Source organism: Saccopteryx leptura, chromosome 3 (assembly GCF_036850995.1).
Source record: "Saccopteryx leptura isolate mSacLep1 chromosome 3, mSacLep1_pri_phased_curated, whole genome shotgun sequence".
NCBI classification, from domain to species: Eukaryota; Metazoa; Chordata; class Mammalia; order Chiroptera; family Emballonuridae; genus Saccopteryx; species Saccopteryx leptura.
In genome coordinates, this window is record NC_089505.1 from 139,219,071 (window position 1) to 139,241,176 (window position 22,106).

Genomic DNA, 22,106 nt, shown 5'->3' on the forward strand with positions numbered 1-22,106 from the left:
TATCTCTGTTTTTTCAACAACGTTTATTATACATACTTACATGGGTATTTCTAAAGTGAATGAAGTATAGGCATGACTGTGACTGACTTTGCACTGGGACAGTGTCAGTGAAGAAAGAAAAGAGGGAAATCATTGGAGAGAGAGTAGAGGTAGAATAAGCTTAGGAAGGAGGCCCTGAGGAAGACGCAGTCAGCTAATTGTGGCTCACGTGAGATGGCATCTCTTCTGAGAGGTAAGTGGAAAGGTTTTTTCAAGAAAGGAATGGTATTTTTGGTGGAAATGACAGCATGAACAGAGGTGGGTGTGTGTATAATTAGTCTAAGTGCCACATTGCTGGAAACCTAGCCATTCCCCCATGCAGCATAAATGTCTGACAAAGGTTGTTTTTTGTTTTTGTTTTTTTCTGCACCCAAAATTCCCATTAGAGAGATGATTTGAACAGTAGCACTTTGCTGATTTTCTGTGTAGACCCACTATTATTATTATTATTTTAGTGCTTTGAGGGTAAAGTTTGATCAAGGTGTCTGTTTATTGTGTTATTTGGGTTTCGTTAAAGATCAACATCTATTTGTTGGGTTTGGCCTATTTAAAAAGTTGTTATCATTGTCAGATAGCTGTAATAGTTTTATCCAAAAATAGTGCCTCTTTAAATTTGTGTTTTAAAACAAACTTGTCATTTTTAAGTCACATTCTTGGAAGAATGAATTATAAAATCTGAGACCTATGTTTTTATACTTTCTAACATGGCTGAGTATTTGGATATCCTAACACAAAAGGATTTGTAGGCATATAATTAATTTCAAGTTGAATAGTATGAGGAGGAAGAACACGTGACTTCGCCAGAGGAAGGTAGGCAAAAATAAGAAATAGTGCCTGTATCTACTTTAACTGAAGCTGAGTAACAGTTTTTTGAACAAAGCCGTTTAGGCTGAGTTAGACGGGGAGGAGTTACTCAGTGGGGTTAGGTTATGAAGAGTCATTTGGATGACACCTGAATTGAAGTTTAGTCTACTTTTATCTTATGACATACCTTATCTAAAGTAACCTGTCCAGGCTTTATATCTAGCTGTTGATTCCATTAAAGATACCAGAACCCCTTTGTTAGTGGTTTCAGGTGATTGTACAATTTTCTTTTGGTTCTAAGTACTCATAATTTTTCCTGCAACTAAGTGTTGACTGAGCACCAGGCACTGCCCAGCCATCACAATAGAGTAACAGTGAGCAGGACCTGGCCTTCTTGGATTTTGAATCTAGCGGTGAGTCAGCCTTTGGGCTACCCTCGGCAGTGTGAGGGTCGTCTTTTACTTCTTTACATCCATCTAAAGAACTTGGTTGTTAACCAATTTTGTTAATATGAGCTCAAGAGTATCTAAGAGAAAACCATAGTAAAGCCTGTGTCTCTTCTTCATTTGGTTGAATTCTTTCCTGAGACCCTGTTCCCATGTCCATTTCTGGTAGATTTCTTCTGATCTGGTTGTTGCCTTGAGATGAGGAGCAATCTTAATCAGGCGTCCCCAAACTACGACCTGCAGGCCGCATGCAACCCCCTGAGGCCATTTATCCGGCCCCCCACCGCATTTCCGGAAGGGGCACCTCTTTCATTGGTGGTCAGTGAGAGGAGCACTGTATGTGTCGGCCCTCCAACGATCTGAGGGACAGTGAATTGGCCCCCTGTGTAAAAAGTTTGGGGACCCCTGGTATTTGTTGTTGTTGTTTTTAGAGAATGACTAGATTTTAATATGTGAGCATTAAGGGCCATATGGAAAACATATGTATCCAGATATTTGAGCACACCCTAGAAAAACTTGGTTCAGAGATCAAAAAGTGAATTGAGCGTACATTTTTTGTGTGTCCCGACATGCTTGGCATTGGTCCATCTGAGGAGGGAACAGCACATGTCCTAACCTCACAGTCCAGGAGGACCCAGTGCTGCATACAGAGCTTCAGTACAGGGTCTTGGGAGCACCAGTGAAGGCGGTGAAAGGTGAGAGGTAGAACAGAAGAAAGTGGCTTTTACTCTCTTTTTAGAGAGAGGCAGCTAGAGGAAGGCTTCCTGGAGAAGGCGGCACCAACAGCTAACTTTTGGAAGTGGCAATAAAGCACATTTTAGACAGAAGGAACATCATGCAGAAGGTATAGAGGCATGGAACAATGTGATGTGTTCTGAAAATCACAAGTGGTTGGATAACCCTAGAGCGGAAACTATGAACAGATGAGGCTGGAAAAGTGAGTAAAGGCAAAAGTTAAATACTGCATGAAATTCGAAACCAGGGAGTTGAATAAGTGTCAAAGTTAATATTAGATATGAGTTGGAAGGAAGTTAAAATTAAAATTTAAAACTGAGTTTGAAAACGTGAATAACTTATTTTTTAACTTATTAGCATTTAAAAATCAACTAGATTAGAAACTTTTAATTTAGATACACTTTAGACATTGAACTGTGGTTTCTCTGTATTTGGGGCACGTCTTGTCATACACTTTCAGTTACACTTAGTCCCACTTGTTATTGCTAGTTAATAGAAGTCTATAAAGTAAGGCGCAGGATGAGACCGTCTTTGAATCTTAATTTTTGGTGTTAGGAGAGCCCACTTCCCTAATTTATGAAACAGGTATCTTGGGAATTGGATAAACTAAGAAAATTTATTGCAAAGCTTCATCCAAGGCATCTGTGTATGCTTTGCTAATTTAAAATTAAACAATTATTGTGCACTTGGTATGCACAAAGCACCATGCTAAGAAAATAGTCATGTGGTGGAAAAAGCATGAATTTATCAGTCAGACCTGCCTGAATAACTTACTAGCCATGTAGTCTTGGACATGCAAAGTTACCTTTCTTGGAGTCTTTTTTTCCCCTCACCCATAAAGTGGGAGCATGTATGGCATAGGTTTGCAAGGACTGGTTAACAAATGTAAAATGCTTAGTGCAGTTCTAGAACGTAGTAGGTGGTCACATGGTAGATACGTGTTATTATTATTATCAATGTTAAGTTCCTGTTAGACTTAACATTTCAATAATAAACTGCTGAGAACTTAAAAATGTTGTCATTCTAATAATTAAGGATGATCATATTCACCCCTTATTAAATACACTTGAGGAAAATGTAACTAAATAAAGCCATTCGTCTTCCATTAAACCTTACTTAATAATGTAACACAAAACAATATAAAACTTTGTTGATTATACTGTCACTAATAAGAAAATCCAGATTTTGGAAAGATGAACAAGTTGATTAGGGTTAAAAATAGAATGTGATGTAGAAAAAATGCAGATAATTTAATTTTATCTTTTTACACTGTTTCTATAAAAGTGATATGTGATCATTATAAAACATTCAAACCATATAGGAAAAGGAAAAGAAAAGCAACAAATCACCTAAAATCCCACTAAGAATAACCAGGGTTAACAATTGAAAACCGTCATTCTAGACATCTCTCCATGCATATGCAGATAAAATGTATAAGAACTGCATCATACTTTTGCAAAATATTTAATTTTACTCAAATTTAAAAGCCAAAGCTTCCTGGCTGGTTGCCTCAGCAGTAGAGCATCAGCCTGGTGTGTGGAAGTCCTGGGTTCGATTCCCTGTCAGGGCACACAGGAGAAGCAACCATCTGCTTCTCCATCCCTCCCTCATCTCTCTCTCTCTCTCTCTCTCTCTCTCTCTCTCTCTCTCTTTCTTCACCACCCACAGCCATGGCCTCAATGGTTCAAGCAAAAGTTGGCCCTGGCACCGAGGAGGCTCCATGGCCTTGGCCTCAGGCAATAAAATAGCTCAGTTGCTGAGCAACCAGAACTGTGGCCCAGCCGAGTAGAGCATCACCTGGTAGGGGTAGAGCATCGCCTGGTAGGGCCTTGCTGGGTAGATCCCGGTTAGGATGCATGTGAGAGTCTATCTTTGCCTCCCTGCCTCTCACTTAATTAAAAAAAAAAAAATATATATATATATATATATATATATATATATATATATATATATATTACACACACACACACACACACACACACACACACACACTACACTAGGCCGTGGCCAATTGGCTAGTGGCAGAGTGTCAGCCCAGCGTGTGGTAGTCCCAGGTTCAATTCCTGGTCAGAGCACACAGGAAAAGCACCCATCTGCTTCTCCACCCCTCCCCCTCTCCTTCCTCTCTGTCTCTCTCTTTCCCTCCCATAGCCAAGGCTCCATTGGAGCAAAGTTGGCCCGAGTGCTGAGGGTGGCTCCATGGCCTTTGCCTCAGGCACTAGAATGGCTCTGGCCTCAACGGAGCAACGCCCCAGATGGGCAGAGCATCGCCTCCTGGTGGGCATACTGGGTGGATCCCAGTCAGGTGCATGCGGGAGTCTGACTGCCTCCCTGCTTCTAAATTTGGGGGGGGATAATAATAATAATAAAAGCCAAAGCTACAGTGAACCTGAAGAAATTATTACTGGATTTCAGATAAACCTTTCTTCATCACCAGGGATATTAATTCCCATGGGAGCTCTTTAAGATTTTGAAAACCATTAGAAAATATACATATTTGTTTTTTTCTCAATTTTCACCTTTCAAATTCAGATAGGAGATATTGTCTCCTACACTGAACAGTAACCTCTTATATACTCAGTATACTTCTTTCTACCTCCTCTTTCCTTCCTCCCAATTTGTGTTGGCTTTTATTGTTAATATTTATTATAAATTTTTTTCTTTATCTTTAATTTCACATCTTTTTGATCTCTCATTTTAAAAAAATAAATGGATTTTCTGCAGTGTTTTTTTCCCCCATTACCACTTCTTTCTTCATTTATTTTGATAAGTCTCTTGGCTATATATCTGTGAGTATACTAGAGACCATTTCATCGTGCACTTTAAGTGAATGAATTGTATGGTAATTAATTCTATATGAATAAAGCTGCATTTCTTTTCTTTCTTTAATTTAATTTATTTTTTTGGTGAGAGAGACAGGAAGGGAAAGAGATGAGAAGCATCAACTCATTGTTGCATCACTTTAGTTGTTCACTGATTGCTTCTTATATGTGCCCTGGCTGGGGGGCTCCAGTGGAACAAGTGACCCCTTGCTCAAGCTAGCGGCCTTGGGCTCCAAGCCAGCGATCTTTGGGCTCAAGCCAGCGACCCTGCACTCAAGCTGTTGAGCCCGCACTCAAGCCAGAGACCTTGGGGTTTTGAACCTGGGGCCTCAGCCTCCCAGGTCAATGCTCTGTCCACTGCACCACCACTGGGTCAGGCTGCACTTCCTTTTTACATCTTTCCATTCATCACTTGATCAACTAGATTTTTTTAGACAGGTTTTCCTCCTCCGTTTTTTCTCTTTCCCTCCCTCCTTACAGAAGGGCTTATGAGGTGCTATGTTTCATACATTTGCATGTTTGAAAATGTCTTTGTTGTTCAGCAGCACTTCAGCTGACTGTGATAATCTTGAGTGATCCTGTGTCCTTCAGACTTTGAAGCCATTATTTCATATTCTTCTGGCCTGAATTATTGCCCTGTAGAAGTCTAAGGTCAGCAGTCTGAGTCTCCCCCCACCCTTTGAATGTGATTTTTTTTTTTTGTATAGACTTCCTAAAGAATTGTTTCTTCATCCTTGAAGTAAACAGAACACCCTAATGTTTCCACTATCCTCTACACAGTGTGTTTGTCAGCTCATTTCCTTTAGGAAAGTTCTGCATTCTATCTTTTCTTCCCATGTGTTCATTTTTTTCTGTTTCAAGAATTCCAGTTATATTGACCATTATGTTGAATATTCTTTGTTTTTATTATATTTTGATTACATTTTTTTTCTTCTTTGTTTCCATTTTGCCTTCAACCATGTACACACCTTTTACTTGAGGGCAGGTTTGAGCAAAGCTTTGCGTATGTTCTGTAGCCACTTCACAATTTTTCTCCCTGTACATGCCCTGCACGCTCGCGCTGCAGAGCCTCTTGCACGTGCTGGGCCTCCATCTGCAGTGCGCTGACTGTGGAGAGCCACGCGGAGCACGGTTCAGAGAGCTACTCAGATAGGTCAGTTCACAGAGCCCTTCTTACACCAACCTATCTACCCACGTCGTGCTCTCTTCTTGCCTTATAAGGTGACATGACATATTTATCTGTATATTTGGTGTTTGCCACCTTCCTTATGCCCTCACACCCAGTGTAGGCTTCAGAAAGCAGATTCTGTCTGTGTTGATCTTGGCTGTATTGCCAGTACTTACAGCTGTGTTTGACACAGAGAAAAGGCTGGTGAACCGATGTCCGATGACCGGGACGTTGCGCCTGTAGCCTGTCACTAGACCTGTGTAGGGGATTCTCAGCCTCTGTATTTTCCTTGGAGCAAAAGAATGGGCCTATGGTGAAATTATTTATAAATTCCTTTTGTGTTAGATATAATAATAGCAGTCTTCCCCTAATTTGTTTATAGAGACTTATGTTTAAAGAACAAGCAAGCAGAATTCTTAAACAAAAGATTCCTTTAAGGAAAGAATTTGCAGATGACAAGTCCTTTCTTAACGCAGTATTCCTCTCCCTCACTGGGAAAAGCGCTCCAGGATTTTAGTATAATGTGTTTAAAAGCAAAGGTTATAAGCTAGTATTCATCTGTACCCTTCAACTGATGCCAGGTTTCAGTGCCGTTTAGGAATTTCCCCAGGAATGCCTACCTCATAAGGATGCATCTTTTAGGCCCTGGCCGGTTGGCTCAGCAGTAGAGTGTTGGCCTGGTGTGTGGAAATCCTGGGTTCGATTCCTGGCCAGGGCACACAGAAGAAGTGCCCATCTGCTTCTCCACCCTTCCCCTTCTCCTTTCTCTCTCTATTTCTTCCCATCCTGCAGGCAAGGCTCCATTGGAGCAAAATTGGCCCAGGTGCTGAGGATAGCTCTGTGGCCTCTGCCTCAGGCCATAGAATGGTTCTGGCCACAATGGAGCAATGTCCCAGATGGAGATAGGCAGAGCATTGCCCCCTGGTGGACATGCCAGACAGATGCCAGTCGGGCAAATGCGGGAGTCTGTCTGACTGCCTCCCCACTTTTTACTTTGGAAAAATACCCCCCAAAATGCATCTTTTATTTCACTAAGCTACTCTGAAGAGGCAGGCCTACGATTTAAAACCAAACTTTCACCAGATGAGGCTGTGGCGCAGTAGATAGAGTATCGGCCTGGGACTCAGAGGACTTTGATTCGAAACCCCAAGGTTGCTATCTTGAGTGCAAGGTCGCTGGCTTGAGCATGGGGTCATAGACATGACCCCATGGTCGCTAACTTAAACCCGAAGGTCTCTGGGTGGGGCCCAAAGCTGCTGGCTGAGCAAGGGATCACTCACTCTGCTGCAGCCTCCCCCTACCACCCCACCCCAGTCAAGGAACGTGGGAAAGCAGTCAGTGAACAACTAAGGTGCCACAATGAAGAATTGATGCTTCTCATCTTTCTTCCTTCCCATCTGTCAGTTTCTGTCTGTCCTTCTCTCTGTCTCACTCTCTCTGTCTTTGCCTCTCTCGTAAAACAAACAAACAAACAAAACAAAAAACCCACAACTTTCTGGAATATCTATCTTATCAGTAAGTAGTGATTATAGAATATCTAGGTTACAGAATCATTTACCACTAACCTATAATAAGCTCCTTGAGAGCAGAGCCCATTTAATACAAATCTCTTTTTTTTTTCTTTTTTTTTGTATTTTTCTGAAGTGAGAAGCAGGGAGGCAGACAGACTCTCGCATGTGATCTACCCGGCATGCCCACCAGGGGGCGATGCTCTGTCCATCTGGGGTGTTGCTCCATTGCAACCATAGTCATTCTAGTGCCTGAGGCAGAGGCCATGGAGCCATCCTGAGCGCCCGGGGCCAACTCTGCTCCAGTGGATCCTTGGCTGTGGGAGGGGAAGAGAGAGAGAGAGAGAGAAAGGAGAGGGGGAAGGGTGGAGAAGCAGATGGGCACTTCTCCTGTGTGCCCTGACTGGGAATCGAACCCGGGACTTCCACATTCTGGGCCAATGCTCTACTGCTGATAATACAAATCTCTTAAACTCTAGGATACTGTTGAGGAGTTCCAAGTGTCTCAAGGATGGTTTCAGTGAGCAAGAAGTGGGTCCAGGGGCTGTCAGCACAGTGGGAAATGCGGAACTCACAGTGATAAGCTCTGTTGGCCAACATCTGGAGCACAGATGCTTAATTTTTTCACCTTCTATCAATAAAAGCTGGATGAAGTGGAATATGGAGGTCTTAGGTACACATCCAAATAAATATTGTGGAATCAGATAAGGTCATTATAAGGTGAGAGAGAAAAGGCCTTCGTGAAACAGGTTTTGACGGTGATTAATTGTAACTTGCTGTTGAGGCTTCTGGCTGATGACACGAGTGGTTTGAATACCTCTGGGTTAGGGAAGACTGTGAAAGTGTAACTGCACTGCCTGCTTTCAACGACTAATCATGATGAGTCGCGGCTTGCATTTGTGAGCTGGTTCTTGCTTTCCCAACAAACTGGGAAGAGATAGGTGGTCTCTTCCATGTTGGCCCCAGATCTTTTTTTTATTTTTTATCTTTTTCAATTACAGTTTACAGTCAGTATTATTTTGTATTAATTTCAGATGTACAACCTAGTGGTGAAACAGTCATATACTTTACCAAGTGTTACCCCAGATAGTTCTAATACCCTCCTGGTGCCCTAAGTGGTTATTGCATACTATATACTTTATATTCCCATGACTATTTTGTAACAACCAATCTGTACTTCTCAATCCCGTCACGTTTTTTTACTAGGTCCGCTAAACCTCCCCTCTGAAAACTGTCAGTTTATTCTCTGTATCTATGAGTCTATTTCTGTTTTGTTTGTTTGTTTATATTGTTCTTTAGATTCCTTATGTAAGTGAAATCGAACGGTATGTATTTTTCTTTCCCTAACTTATTTCACTTAGTATAACACCCTCCAGGTCCATTCATGCTGCCACAAGTGGTATGATTTTGTATTTAATGGAGATAGGAAGGGGACCGGATGTTGTATGGCCTTTTCACAATCTGCCAGTCTTGAGCGGATGTTGCCCTTCAGAACTGCCGTTGTATTTTCATCAAGTGGACGGCTTGCTTTTCTGCTGGGGAATGTGGCAGTGGGCTCTGGCTCTGCGCCTTCCTCTGGAGTGAATGCGCTCCAGATTAGAAAAACAGAAGCGTCCTAGTTCCCTGTTCCCTTCCACCGCTGGAGGCACCAGCTGCCCTCCCTCGGGCTCTTGGCATGGCTGGCAGGAGCAGGTGCCAAGGCCCAGTGACCAGCGGCTCTGAGAACACAACACCAGTCAGGAATTTAGCGGCATCTCTCTGCACCTAGCGAATCTTTTTGGGGGGTGTGGAGGTGGCGTTGGTCTACAATGCTACCTGTAAGCACCATAATAGGTGACATGGCAAGCCAGATTGGGGGAGAAATTTAACTACATGAAATCTTACCTTTCAACGTGGATTGGCTGTTTGATTTAACAAGACCGACAGAGCAGCTTTTCTAGGCTGGGTTGTGAGATGAGGGCTATGATGGCCTAGAGTAGAAGCATGAGGCAGGTTTTCCAGGTGGTGAGAAATCAAGCATTGGAACAGTTTCACGTATAGTAAAAAGGGAGGAAACACACAAGCTTTCCTGGTGTGAAATGTCATCTTTATTTTACTGTGCCTGTTGGATTTCCTGGTTTCCTCAACAGTTAATGGAATATATTCACCTGGCATAGGCTAGCTAAGGAAGCTGTAATGTGCTAGTCATTTAGAAAGCATGTCTTTGAGTATTTTACTTTTAGTAAAAACAAAAGCATAGCAAAACTTGGTTTCATTTCTTCCTAAAAAGAAAAATTATTAATGCTGCCACCTGTTGACAGAATTTGAGTGTGCATCCAGTCCACTTGGTCAGCTATCCCTGTCTACCAGGATGCAGTATCCTCATGGAACCTGAGTCTCCGGGGCACTTCAGGAGTAAACACAGCCCCAGCCCTCAAGGAGCTCCTAATTTGAATAGAGGCAAGCATATTTAATACAAGCAAGCACATTTAAAGAAGAAGACCTACCCCCACAGCTAGAGTGGCACATTCTCCTTAGGCCCACCCATGTGATCAAAGTGTGCCTAGTCTAAATCACTTAAGAGAAGATAATCTCTTAACCAGAACACATTTTAAAACTTTACATAATTACTTGTTTTCCTTTAAAATTCCAATATCCGAGCAATTCAAAGTGAACAAGGAATTCAATCTCATACTAGGAGTGATTCTCCAGAAGAGAACCTGGATTAGTAAGTAGATAGAAAATGTTAACTAAATGTATTCAAGAGCAAAATAATCATGCCTCTTTCCCTGAAGTTAATCCGAACATCTCATGTTCTGATGCAGAGACATTCTTGCTGGACAGCTTTCCTCTAGTCTTAATACTGTGTTCTTATGATAATTTTTTTTTTTTTTTCAAAAGATGTATGGGCTGGATAATGACACTGTGTTAAAAAATGGTTTAAAATGTGCTGGTCTGGTTATACCTTCTCTAACATTCATTCTGTTCTTGGCAGCTGGTTGATGTGAAAATTACACCTGAAGTACTTTCGTGACTTGCTCAGCTCAGTGTGAGACACTGATGTAAATCCATTTAAGGAATGTTGGAGCTGCTATGCCTGCCTTTCAGGATGCCATTTCATAGTGTGTGCCCTTTGAGTTAGGAGCTATAGGCTGAAGAATCTCCATGTTTTAAGAGTCTTATAGGCAACCTGACCAGGCGGTGGCGCAGTGGAAAGAGCATCGGACTGTGATGCGGAGGACCCAGGTTCAAAACCCCAAGGTCTCCGACTTGAGCATGGGCTCACCAGCTTGAGCGTGGGGTCACTGGCATCAGCGTGGAATCATAGACATGACCCCATAGTCGCTAGCTTAAGCCCAAGGTCTCTGGCTTGAGCAAGGGGTCACTCACTCTGCAGTAGCCCCCCAGTCAAGGCACATAGGAGAAAGCAATCACTGAACAACTAAGGTGTCGCAGTGAAGACTTGATGCTTATCTCTCTGCCTTCCTGTCTGTCTGTCCCTATCTGTCTATCTCTCTGTCTCTGTTACACAAAAAAATAAAAAAAAGTCTTATAGGCAAATACCACTGCTCACTTCATGGAACCTTTGCCCTATGCCTAACCCAAGTGAGGGAAAGTCTGTCTCCAGCCTGTGACACTTTACCCCAAACTTCAGTGGGAGCCCCAGCCTATCCCCAGGGCCTTGGTGACCACTCCAGAAATTAGGACACCACACCTGCCTAAAGAGTATACTATTTGGTGCTAGTCACTTTCAAATGTGCCTTTCATTTCTGTGATGCTTGGTTAATAACGGGCTGGTAAACCATCCCTTAATGCCCCCCCCTTTTTAATCCTTTTCCATTACTGACTCTCCTCCTCCTCTCCCTGATTCTTGACCATTTCCTGTCCCCTCTGAATTTTCTTTCCTATTCTCTTCTCCACCTTCTGTCCACATGCTGTCTAGCTCTTTGCAGCAGGCTCTCTCTCTGCCTTAAAGGAAATCTGGTTTTCTTTTAGGACGCTCCTTTCTTGTCTCTTGTTTTCAAGGAGACATCATGTTGGATGTTGGTGGTGATAGTCTGCCTCCCTGCTGCCTTTTTCATACTTCCATCAAATCTCATACTTACCTCCATTCTGTGTTCACTGAGTTATTGAACTGTGGGCTTGGAAGCCATCTAGTCCAGCTTCTTCCAGGCAGAGTTGCCTTGTTCGTGCGAATGCTTCTAGAAAGGGGACATTCACGAGTAGATAAGACTGCAAAGCTATACCTTTCTTGCCTTGGATTCTGTGTTATAGTTCATGCAGCCTGCATGTGGATTAGTTCCTGGGAAGCTGTATCCCATTGCTGCCTCATGGTACTCTTGTGCTCTTGGCAGCTTAAGCCTCAGTCTTTGTGCTAATTTACTAGTCTATTTAACTTAAACCCAAATTAAGCTTATCATGATAAGGCCTTCAACGAGATCAGGAAAGTAGATTTAAGGAGTTTTACTATTAAGAAAATGAAGAAGGTGACGAGACGAAAGGGGCAAGCAGGTAACCCACAACATGGGGAGCTCAGAGCAGAGCAGTTATGCTGTGCTGGGGTTCGAAGCTGTGTGGAGCTTCCTTGTGAGTGGGTGGGGATCAGCATGTGGAGTCTGCATGACTGCCTGGAAGGGCTGAGCTGTAATCGTGGCAGAGAGCACGGGGCACCAGTGACTCCCAAATTCTCAGGAAATCTCAGAAAAGGAATTAAAAATGGTCAGTTGGGGAACTGGGGACCTTTCCTTCCAGCCACATTTTGATTGCACTGGGAAATGAGCTGAGCTCTAGGAGGGCTCTGCCCAGAGCAATCACAGCCTTTTATCGAGTGCTCACTGTGTCCCTCACACTTTGCATCCTAAACATTGAATAGAGGTTGTCTCTTTTAGTCCTCAGCTGCCCGATGCAATAGGCATTAACCCCCACTTTTATTTATTTATTTATTTTAATTTATTCATTTTAGAGAGGAGAGAGAAAGGGAGAGAGAGAGAGAGAGAGAGAGAGAGGAGAGAGAGACAGAGAGAGAGAAGGTGGGGAGGAGCTGGAAGCATCAACTCCCATATGTGCCTTGACCAGGCAAGCCCAGGGTTTCGAACTGGCAACCTCAGCATTTCCAGGTTGACGCTTTATCCACTGCGTCACCACAGGTCAGGCCCCCACTTTTGTTTTTGAGTTGAGTTTTGTTTTTTCCTAAATCTATGTGTTGGATTCAAGAGGAAAGACCCTGTGAAGACGCAAGAAAAGATGGCAAGGCAAGGAAAAAGGCCTCAGAAGAAACCAACCCTGCTGACACCTTGATCTCAGATTTCTAGACCCCAGGACCATGAGAAAATAAATGTCTGTGGCTTAAGCCACCTGTTCTGTGGTCCTTTGCTATGGTAGTCCTAGCTAACACACCCTTGTTCTGTATCTGAGAAAACTAAGGACAGAGAAATGACAAAATGTGTGAAAGTTCTTACAGTGGTGTCCAGAGTGAGCTGGAATTGAAATCTAGGTGTGTCTGCTTCCAAAGCTTTGTGCCCATAACTAACAGGTTATACTGAATCCTACGTGTATCTGGCTTAAGGCTGCTTTTCCTCACTTTTGAAACAGCAGCTGGCACCCAGATCTTTGACTTCTGGTCCACTGATTTCATTAATATACCATATTTTGTCCTCTGCCACACTTTCTTTAAAGTAAGACGCCAGGGTCTTACTCCCGTCCAGACAGGAATGGGGTCAAACAGGTAACCGGAATTAAGGACTTACTGAATCTGGAAAGATTGGCCTCATTAGGAACCTCCTTCTCTGTTCTCCTCCCATGAATGAAGATAAAGGAGACTCACTCTTTGAAGTGGTTTGTACCTGCTTAGAAGTCCTGTGAGCCCTACCCCCACAATGGGACAGATGACAAGTACTTAATACTGCCCTTCTACTTTTGTTACTGAGACGTTTGGTGGTTCTTCATCAGTTGGGGGAAGTATTAGGATGACTTGGATAATTTTTTAAAAATACCTATGTCCTGAGCCTGTGCATTCTAGGAAGTCTGGAATGGAATCTGGATACCCATAACCTTTATTTTCCCCTTTAAGTCTTCCCTGGTAATTTTGATATGCTCTATCAGTTGGGGAACCTTTGAAGTTGTGGAATGACTGATTTCTGTTATTGGTACTTCTAAACTATTGAAGTGCTTGCATTCCAACAATATTAATGTCTTAAAACTAACTTTTTCATTTTAACTTTCCTTAGACTTCTGTATTTTCTATGGTTCTTTTAACTTTAACCTCTTTTGAGGTTGGAAGGACATGCTAAGAGCCATTGCCCTAATAGAAGACCTCTAAGCCACCAGAATTAACTATTCTTTGAGGTCCTTAGAAGGTCTGTGAAAGACCAATAGGTAGGGAGGAACTACCCAAAATATTTTTGAAATCTGTTCATTCTGAGTTCAGCATATTTTGAAAACAGTTGCATTTTCCACCCATTCCTCCAGAGGGCCCCAGAGTTCAGAAACAACTGGAAAGCTGAGCAGATTGGCTTGCAACCTCATTAGACAAGGAAATGTTAGCCAATAATAAGATTTGAGTTTTTATTTGTTGAAAGAACTGTTATATTCTCTTTTAAAGCTCCTATTCTTTTCTACTACTTTACCCAGCTCTCACCTTCCATCCAAAGGATAATGAACATCGTTTTCTTGTCAGGGTTGTGGCTAGTGATGCCAGAACACAAGACTAGGGCCTGTGGCTGAGAACTCGGCAGTTTAAGGCATAATCTCTATTCTTTGAATACACTTATCAGTAAAAAGGTTAAGTATACATTTTCACTATACAGTATTATGTATAAATTATGTGTGCATACAACCTATTAATATCTTATAAAACGTACCTTCCAAAATAGATGCTTTAAAAAATGAGCAAAAAATTACAATAGGAGTTCTAATATTTTCTCTCTGTGCTCCTAAGTAAGGGTCGTGGAAAACTACTGCTTTAGAAAAATGGCTTACTTTTGAAAAGGGTTTGGGGAAAGAGCATAGAGATTGACCTTGGAGTTGCTTTGACTGCAGGAAGCTTTCTAATTCCAGTTGTCATCTCGAAGGTTTAGTGAAGAGTGGGTTTTACAGGGAAAGGCTGGACCTGCTAGTCATTGAGAGTGTTTTTTTGTGGAAGGCTTACTGCCCGCTCTTTGCTGGAATTTCAGGGTAGAATGTACTAAGCAGAGTACCAGGAGATAATGAGGACTGGGGGGAGTAAGACGTGTGTTAAATCCTCATATCAGAAAGCTCATCTTCTAAGCCAGACTCAGGTGCAATGTAGGGGAAGGAAGACTAAGGTCGACCAATGGACTGAGCATAGTGCCCAGCTCTGCTCCTTGTTCTGTCTCTAGCATCCCCATTCTGATTGACAGTGAGCTGTTGGGGTGAGATGGGGGGGCGGGCGGAGGAAAGGATCTGGTTGCGGAGAGTATTAGAAAGGTATTTGATGGGAAAGATAAAGGGGGTGGGGTTTTATCTGTACTCTTCTGAGACTCCTTTCCCACACTCCGGTGTAAGTAGCCACAGATTGAATTGAATTGCACCCTGAGGGCCTATGCAGGTTCAAATCTTGCTCCTTGGTGACTCAGTTAGCATCACATTGTTGTCTGCCTGGTAGCTATCATATGTTTGGGGCTCAAGAATACAACCATCCAGGTGCTATAAAGCCCCAATTACAAAATTCATTATTTTTAAACTTAACCAAAAGAGAAGTTGTTTAATAAATTGATATTAAAGCAATCAAGGCCCTGGCCAGTTGGCTCAGCGGTAGAGCGTCGGCCTAGCGTGCGGAGGACCCGGATTCGATTCCCGGCCAGGGCACACAGGAGAAGCGCCCATTTGCTTCTCCACCCCTCCGCCGCGCCTTCCTCTCTGTCTCTCTCTTCCCCTCCCGCAGCCAAGGCTCCATTGGAGCAAAGATGGCCCGGGCGCTGGGGATGGCTCTGTGGCCTCTGCCTCAGGCGCTAGAGTGGCTCTGGTCGCAACATGGCGACGCTCAGGATGGGCAGAGCATCGCCCCATGGTGGGCGTGCCAGGTGGATCCCAGTAGGGCGCATGCGGGAGTCTGTCTGACTGTCTCTCCCTGTTTCCAGCTTCAGAAAAATGCAAAAAAAAGCAATCAAGCCATTCCATAATAGAAAGAAAGTTACATAATTTCATGGAATTAAATTGGGATTTTAAAATAGGGTGGACTGGTCAAATGGTCAAATAAGCCTGGCCACTGAATGGAAGACTAGAAGACAACTACCTTAGTGCTACACTTAAACGTTTGCCCACTGTGTAGTCATTTCTGCCTTCCAAGGCAGAGGCCAAGCCTTCCACGGTGTACTTGATTTGGGCAAATACAATTTGAATTTTCACTTCTCAAAATGTCAAATAGTCATAACCTGATCTAATGGAAGTTATATTGAGATTTGATATAATCTAGCAGTCAGCAATTCTTTATTTAAAGATAACACTTTTGTTTTCTATTTTGGAAAAATACTATATACTCAATTAGAAAAAGTTAGAAGAGTAGAAAGGAATCACCTATCTTTCCACTGCAAAAGAAAGCAACCATGAACATACATATACGTTCCAGTATAATTCTCCAGCATGTGGGTGCCTTCGATATGAAGGGAGTGCCTAGCCAGAGTCAGTGTGGGAGGAAAGGTGGCTGGGTGGCTGTTAGCACAAGAGCCTGGACTAGAAGTTCAGAAATACCAATGTCAGTGTTGAATTTTTCTGTTGAAACCAGCATGAATGCAAGATGGATCAAAAGAGGATAGCTATGGCCCTGGCCGATTGGCTCAGTGGATAGAGTGTCAGCCCAGTGTGCAGACGTCTTGAGTTCGATCCCTGATCAGGGCACACATGAGAAGCGACGGTCTGCTTCTCTTCCTCTCCCTCACCTCCTCTCTCTCTCTTCCCCTCTTGCAGCCAATGGCTCGATTGGTCTGAGTGTCAGCCCCAGATGGGGGTTGCTAGGTGGATCCCAGGCAAGAGTTACTAGGTGGATCCCAGACAAGAGTTACTAGGTGGATCCCAGTTGGAATGCATGCAGGAGTCTCTCTATCTCCTCTCCTCTCACTTAAAAAAAAAGAGGACAGCTATGAGAATGGGAAAGCAGTTTTTTCTGATGCCGTCTGTAATCCTGGAACAACCCTTTTACCTATTGGGCCTGGGTGGTGTATACCTTGGTAGGCATACGATAGCCAGCAGGCTGAGATGTAACCTGCAAGACAAGCCTTTCCCCACCTCAGTGTGAACTTATTGAACACACCACAGGTTTGGTTCTCTGTTCTTTTGTCCTTTTGGGAAGGGATGCAATTTAATTTATACCCCTTCTATAATAAACACCATCAGAAGTTATCTGGGGCCATTGTATAGTTTCATTTATTGGAGAAATTAGAAAGTGAACTCCAACGGAAGCCCAGAACAAACTATCTGTAGTGAAAGGCCAGTTTTATTTTTTCACAATTTACCGCAAAACAATCCTTTTTTCAAATACAATAAAAACGAATTACTAGAAAAATTAAAAGAAGAAAAAAAATTCAAGCTCAAATTCTAATTTAAGCCCAAATTTTATATTTAAAAAAACCTTAAAATTACTCTGGAATTTCTATAAAATTCTTTTCTTTTTCTTTAGTGAAGGTGAGAGAAAGAGAGAGAGAGACAGACAGACAAGAAGGGAGATGAGAAGCATTAACTCATAGTTGTGCCACTTCAGTTGTTCATTGATTGCTTTCTCATATGTGCCTTGACTGGGAGGCTCCAGCTGAGCCAGTGACCTCTTGCTCAAGCCAGTGACCTTTGGGCTCAAGCCAGCGACCATGGGGTCATGTCTTATGATCTTGTGCTCAAGCCAGTGACCTCAGGGTTTTGAACCTGGGTCTTCAGCATCCTGGGCCGGCACTTAATCCACTGAGCCACTGTCTGGTCAGGCTGTATAAAATCCTAAATGCTTGTTCTCGTTTCTGTGCTTCCTGAGACTCAGACTTGCACTGGTCCGCAGACCCTATGTTAAATTTTGTAAGATGTAGAGAATGACTTTTGATAGACTTGCAACCTTAGATGTAAATTATAAGCAGACTTATCAGGGCATAAACTTTGGAAATAAAGCCACATACTGAATTGCCCATCTGTGTCAATTTTCTTAGGAGCTAAAGGCTATATATAACAATGATCAAGACTAAAGTCCCTTTTCTCAAGAAGTGAGATTGGGATAAAAAATAAACAAATATTAAGCAATTGTTTATAGTAATAAATAATAGAAAATAAAAAGAATAAGAAGGTTACAAATGGGGGTGGAATGGGGCTATTTTAAATAAACTAGTTCAAGAAGTCTCCCTGAGAAGTAACATATGCACATATATCCCAAATTTTAAGGAGTTAGATATTCAGAGATCTACTGGAGGACCATTCCGGGCATAGAAGAGTAAGTACAAAGACCCTGAGGCAGAGGTATCCTTCACATAGTCAGTGATAGAAAAGACCTAATGAGGCTTGCAGAGAGCAATATTGAAAGTAAGTTAATGTGTCCAAAGTCATCTTTGGGCTTTAATTTGATAATGGACAAAAGAATAAATCACGGAAGTGTAGATACGGAAAATAGTACCATGGGCACCCGGAAGGTGAAATTGTGGGAACAGGTAAGTTGGGTTGCAACTGGGTAACATGTAAGACCCAGGAAAATCAGGAATCTTATCCATGACCCAGAGTCCTGCTATGTGGAGAGCAGGGCAAGACAGTCCTGTTTCTTTATGGAAAAGCCAACTAATGAAAAGCCTGAAAAGGATGGGCTCTTTAGAGAGGATCCTGGCCTCATGACAGGCAATAAAGACGCTTTGAAGGCAGTATTGGAGAGAATTTTCAGCAGTGGTTGGTACCTGAAGCCAGGGCATAGGGATAGCCTTTGGGTGGATTTTTGTCATATTTAACTCAACAAGCACTCTGAAATCAACTTGACATTCATACCATTTTGGGATTTCAACACAGCATAGGACATTCGTGTTCATTCAGGTTTGAACAACTGGCCTCCTGTGGTAGGAAAAGGAGTTCTTTGAATATTAAGCATTTTAGGGCCATGAAGACCCATCTTTACATTGTCATCTTGGTATTTCCAGTGATGGAAAGGTGGAGATAGGCTGGTGTTCTTACCTGAAGTTATTTAAAAGTTTCTATTCTGAATGTTGCACAACTTACTACACTTCCATCCACCTGACTCTTTTTCCCAAGATTTTTTTTTTTTTTTTGTATTTTTCTGAAGTGAGAAGCAGGGAGGCAGAGAGACAGACTCCTGCATGTGCCAGACCATGTTCCACCTGGCAAGTCCACCAGGGGGCGATGCTCTGCCCATCTGGGGCTGTTGCTTCATTGCATCTGGAGCCATTCTAGCGCCTAAGGTAGAGGCCGTGAAGCCATCCTCAAAGCCCGGGCCAACTAGGCTCCAATGGAGCCTTGGCTGTGCAGGGGAAGAGAGAAACAGAGAGAAAGGAGAGGGGGAAGGGTGGAGAAGCAGATTGGCGCTTCTCCTGTGTGCCCGGCTGATAGCTGGACCCGGGACTTCCACATGCTGGGCCAACGCTCTACCACTGAGCCAACCGGCCAGGGCCTTTCCCCAAGATTTAAAGAACTTTTTTTTTTAAGTGATATTAGATACAGGAAGGTTTTTTTGTTTGTTTGTTTAAGTGAGAGAAGGGGAAATAGAGAGATAGACTGCCACATGCACCCAGATGGGGATCTACCCGGCAGCCCCTGTCTGGGGCCGATGGTCAAATCAACCAAGTTATCCTCAGCTCCTGAGGCCTACACTGGCTGCGAGAGGGGAAGAGAGAGAGGAGGAGGAAAGGGAGGGGAAGATGGTTGCTTCTCATGAGTGCCCTGACCAGAAATTGCACTTGGGATATCTGCATGCCAGGCTGACACTCTGTTCACTGAGCCAACCAGCCAGGGCCACAGGAAGATTTTTAACAGGGCCGACAGCCTGCAGTGATTCTTTTTAGGAAAAATAGACCACTCTGTGTAATCCCACCCCAGACAAACCTGGAGTTTTTGCTTAAAGAAAAAAAAGGAAGATATGCTTATGAAGTCAAATTCCAGTGTTGCTGTTTATTTTCCCATGTGTGGAAAATCTGGCAGTGTTTATAAATTTTGCAGTATACCAGTTGTTTTTGAGATTGGACATTTGCCCACCTTGTTAAGGTGCAGGCTCAAATGAAGCTTGAGTGAAGGAGCCTACTTTAATTGATTTGAGCTCTTAAACAAATACAAACACACCCATGCAATTTTTTTTGTGATAACCTAATAATAATATAAACTGTTGGAGCTAATAGGACACCAATGCAAGTTTTACCCTTCAATTTAACAGTGGAGGGAATGGGGCGATATAACTTGCCTAAGGCCACACAAGTAGTTAACAGCAGAGCGGGACTGGAGCTAGGACTGGTCTAGCGATTTTTAGTTTAAAGTACTTTCTACTTTTACCATGTGACTCCTTAATCTTTGAGTATTCCAAATGTTGGGACCACATTATAAAGTGGCAGATTTTCTTCTAATATTGAATTTTGGGGATAGATAATATTGCAACGGCTCATTGGAGTTAAAAAATGTCTTGCATGTGTTGTGTTTTATTTTTGGCATTTAGGTTTTCCTAGGACATTAGTTCAGGCTGAAGCCCTGGACAGAATCTGTGACCTGGATCTGGTCATCACTTTGAACATTCCATTTGAAACACTCAAAGATCGTCTCAGCCGACGTTGGATTCATCCTCCTAGCGGAAGGGTGTATAACCTGGACTTCAATGCACCTCATGTGCACGTAAGAATGTACAAATTACTCCCACAAACTGACAAGAAAGAGGCAAAACATTTTAGGTGAAAAGTGGGTAAAAGACTTTAAAAAAAAATGAGCCAATGTAAAGCCAACACATTTAAAATGCTCATTGACCAGTAGTCAAGGAATGTAAATTAAAGTTGATTACATTGATTGCTGGACAGGATCTGGGAAAAGTTATACTCATCTTTATTAGGTATATGAAATATTAATAGTATTTTTTAAAAAAATAAAAGGCAACCTAGCATCGAACTTTAAGGATGCCTTCCTTGCTCCTGGATGCCATAGGTTCACTAAAGTTTCAGTGAGTCTTGCTCATTTGGGCTGAGCACTAGGCTCCTTTTGAAGTCTTAAAGAAGACCTGTGGTTATGATGCTCCTTCCAAAGACAGCAGTGAAAGTGCTTGTCTGGGCCACCTCAACCAGCCGCTGTGGTCCAGCTCCCCTGGAAGGACGATGCCGTTGCCCTAGCATCATTCTGCTGTTTCTGGAAGCAATTGTATTTTCTAGTGCTCTGAAGTCCTGAAAATGATTACTGAGCTTTGCAGCCAAAAGTAAAATAAAGGAGAGGGGGATGTAGGTGATATACAGCCTCTCCTATCCCCATCGCTCCTGTTATGTCAGGGTAATAGCCATGGAATACGCACATGATAATTATGTGGCTCACCAATAAATCCTAAGTGCAAGTTATGTACCAAGACCCTGAGATGTAATGGAATTTTAGTGCATTTCAAATTTATAGCCAGTTTCTGGTTATCCAGTTGAGTTACCTGAGCCTTTTGGTTTTGCTATAGGCTGCTTTTTGACAGATTTATTTATTTTTATTCTCTCTCCTCATGGGTAATAGCCATGGACATGGGAGGCAAAATTCTGATGTGTCAGATTTGCTGTTTGAAAGTATGGCTCCTAAGGAGGTTAAAATACATAAAAAAAATCAGTGTTTTTTTTCATTGCAATTTTTCAGTTCTCAGAATGTTTGTTCCTAATTATCATGAGTATATGACTTGTGCCTATTTTAATTGATCTTTAGATAAGTCATTATTTGATTTAGTAAAATAACCAGAGTAAGATTAATTTTAGAAAAGCGACAGGACAGAATTTGGAAGTTAGCCGAGAAGGCACTGGAATATCTTCTCCTAGATTCGTGTTTTTTCTAAGTGAGCCAGTTGGTTCCCTGAAACATTTTATTTTCTGTGTTAAGAGCTCAGGTTTTAGAAAGCAAGTCAGTTTTAGGAGTATTTAGAGGACCAGAGTGACATTGTTTAAAGGCTGCTTGTTGGGGGAGGGAAGCTAGATGGAAATTTAAACTGAATTGAAGAGATCATTTATCAACAGCACTGGGAGATGTTTGGAAAGACCTGAGAAGCTAATAAAGATTTAATGCCAGCTTTCCTGAAATGAGGTTAACATGCTGTTAAAAGTGCTATTTCTTTTTTAAAAGTGCCTTCACCGTTACCATTGTTACCCAGGCCTAACTCATTCTGTGGTAGGAATCAAAGGTGGACACATGGTTTTGTGTAGGAGTGTTTTTACCTATGGAATGGCCCAAGCGTTGCCCATGTGAACTGGTTTTCTCTGGTATTCGTAGGGGGTAGACGACATCACTGGTGAACCGCTGGTCCAGCAGGAGGATGATAAACCCGAAGCAGTGGCCGCCAGGCTCCGGCAGTACAAGGATGTGGCCAAGCCCGTCATTGAACTGTACAAGTGAGTGCGCTCTCGTGTTTGCATGGCAGGCGGCCAGTCAGAAAGGTGCGGAGCTTAGTGGGAAGAGCCTTGGGTGGAGA

General features: G+C 42.6%; 1 protein-coding gene across 3 annotated transcripts in view; it reads left to right on the forward strand.

The window, feature by feature from the left end:
- The window catches only part of AK4 (adenylate kinase 4), an 89,735-nt gene that overhangs the window by 61,390 nt on the left and 6,239 nt on the right, over positions 1-22,106 (forward strand). For all 3 annotated transcript variants that reach the window (XM_066376495.1, XM_066376494.1, XM_066376493.1), the window contains 2 exons: positions 20,133-20,305; positions 21,908-22,026. In XM_066376495.1, the coding sequence (XP_066232592.1) occupies positions 20,133-20,305; positions 21,908-22,026 (292 nt within the window). The remainder of the gene's footprint in view (positions 1-20,132; positions 20,306-21,907; positions 22,027-22,106) is intronic.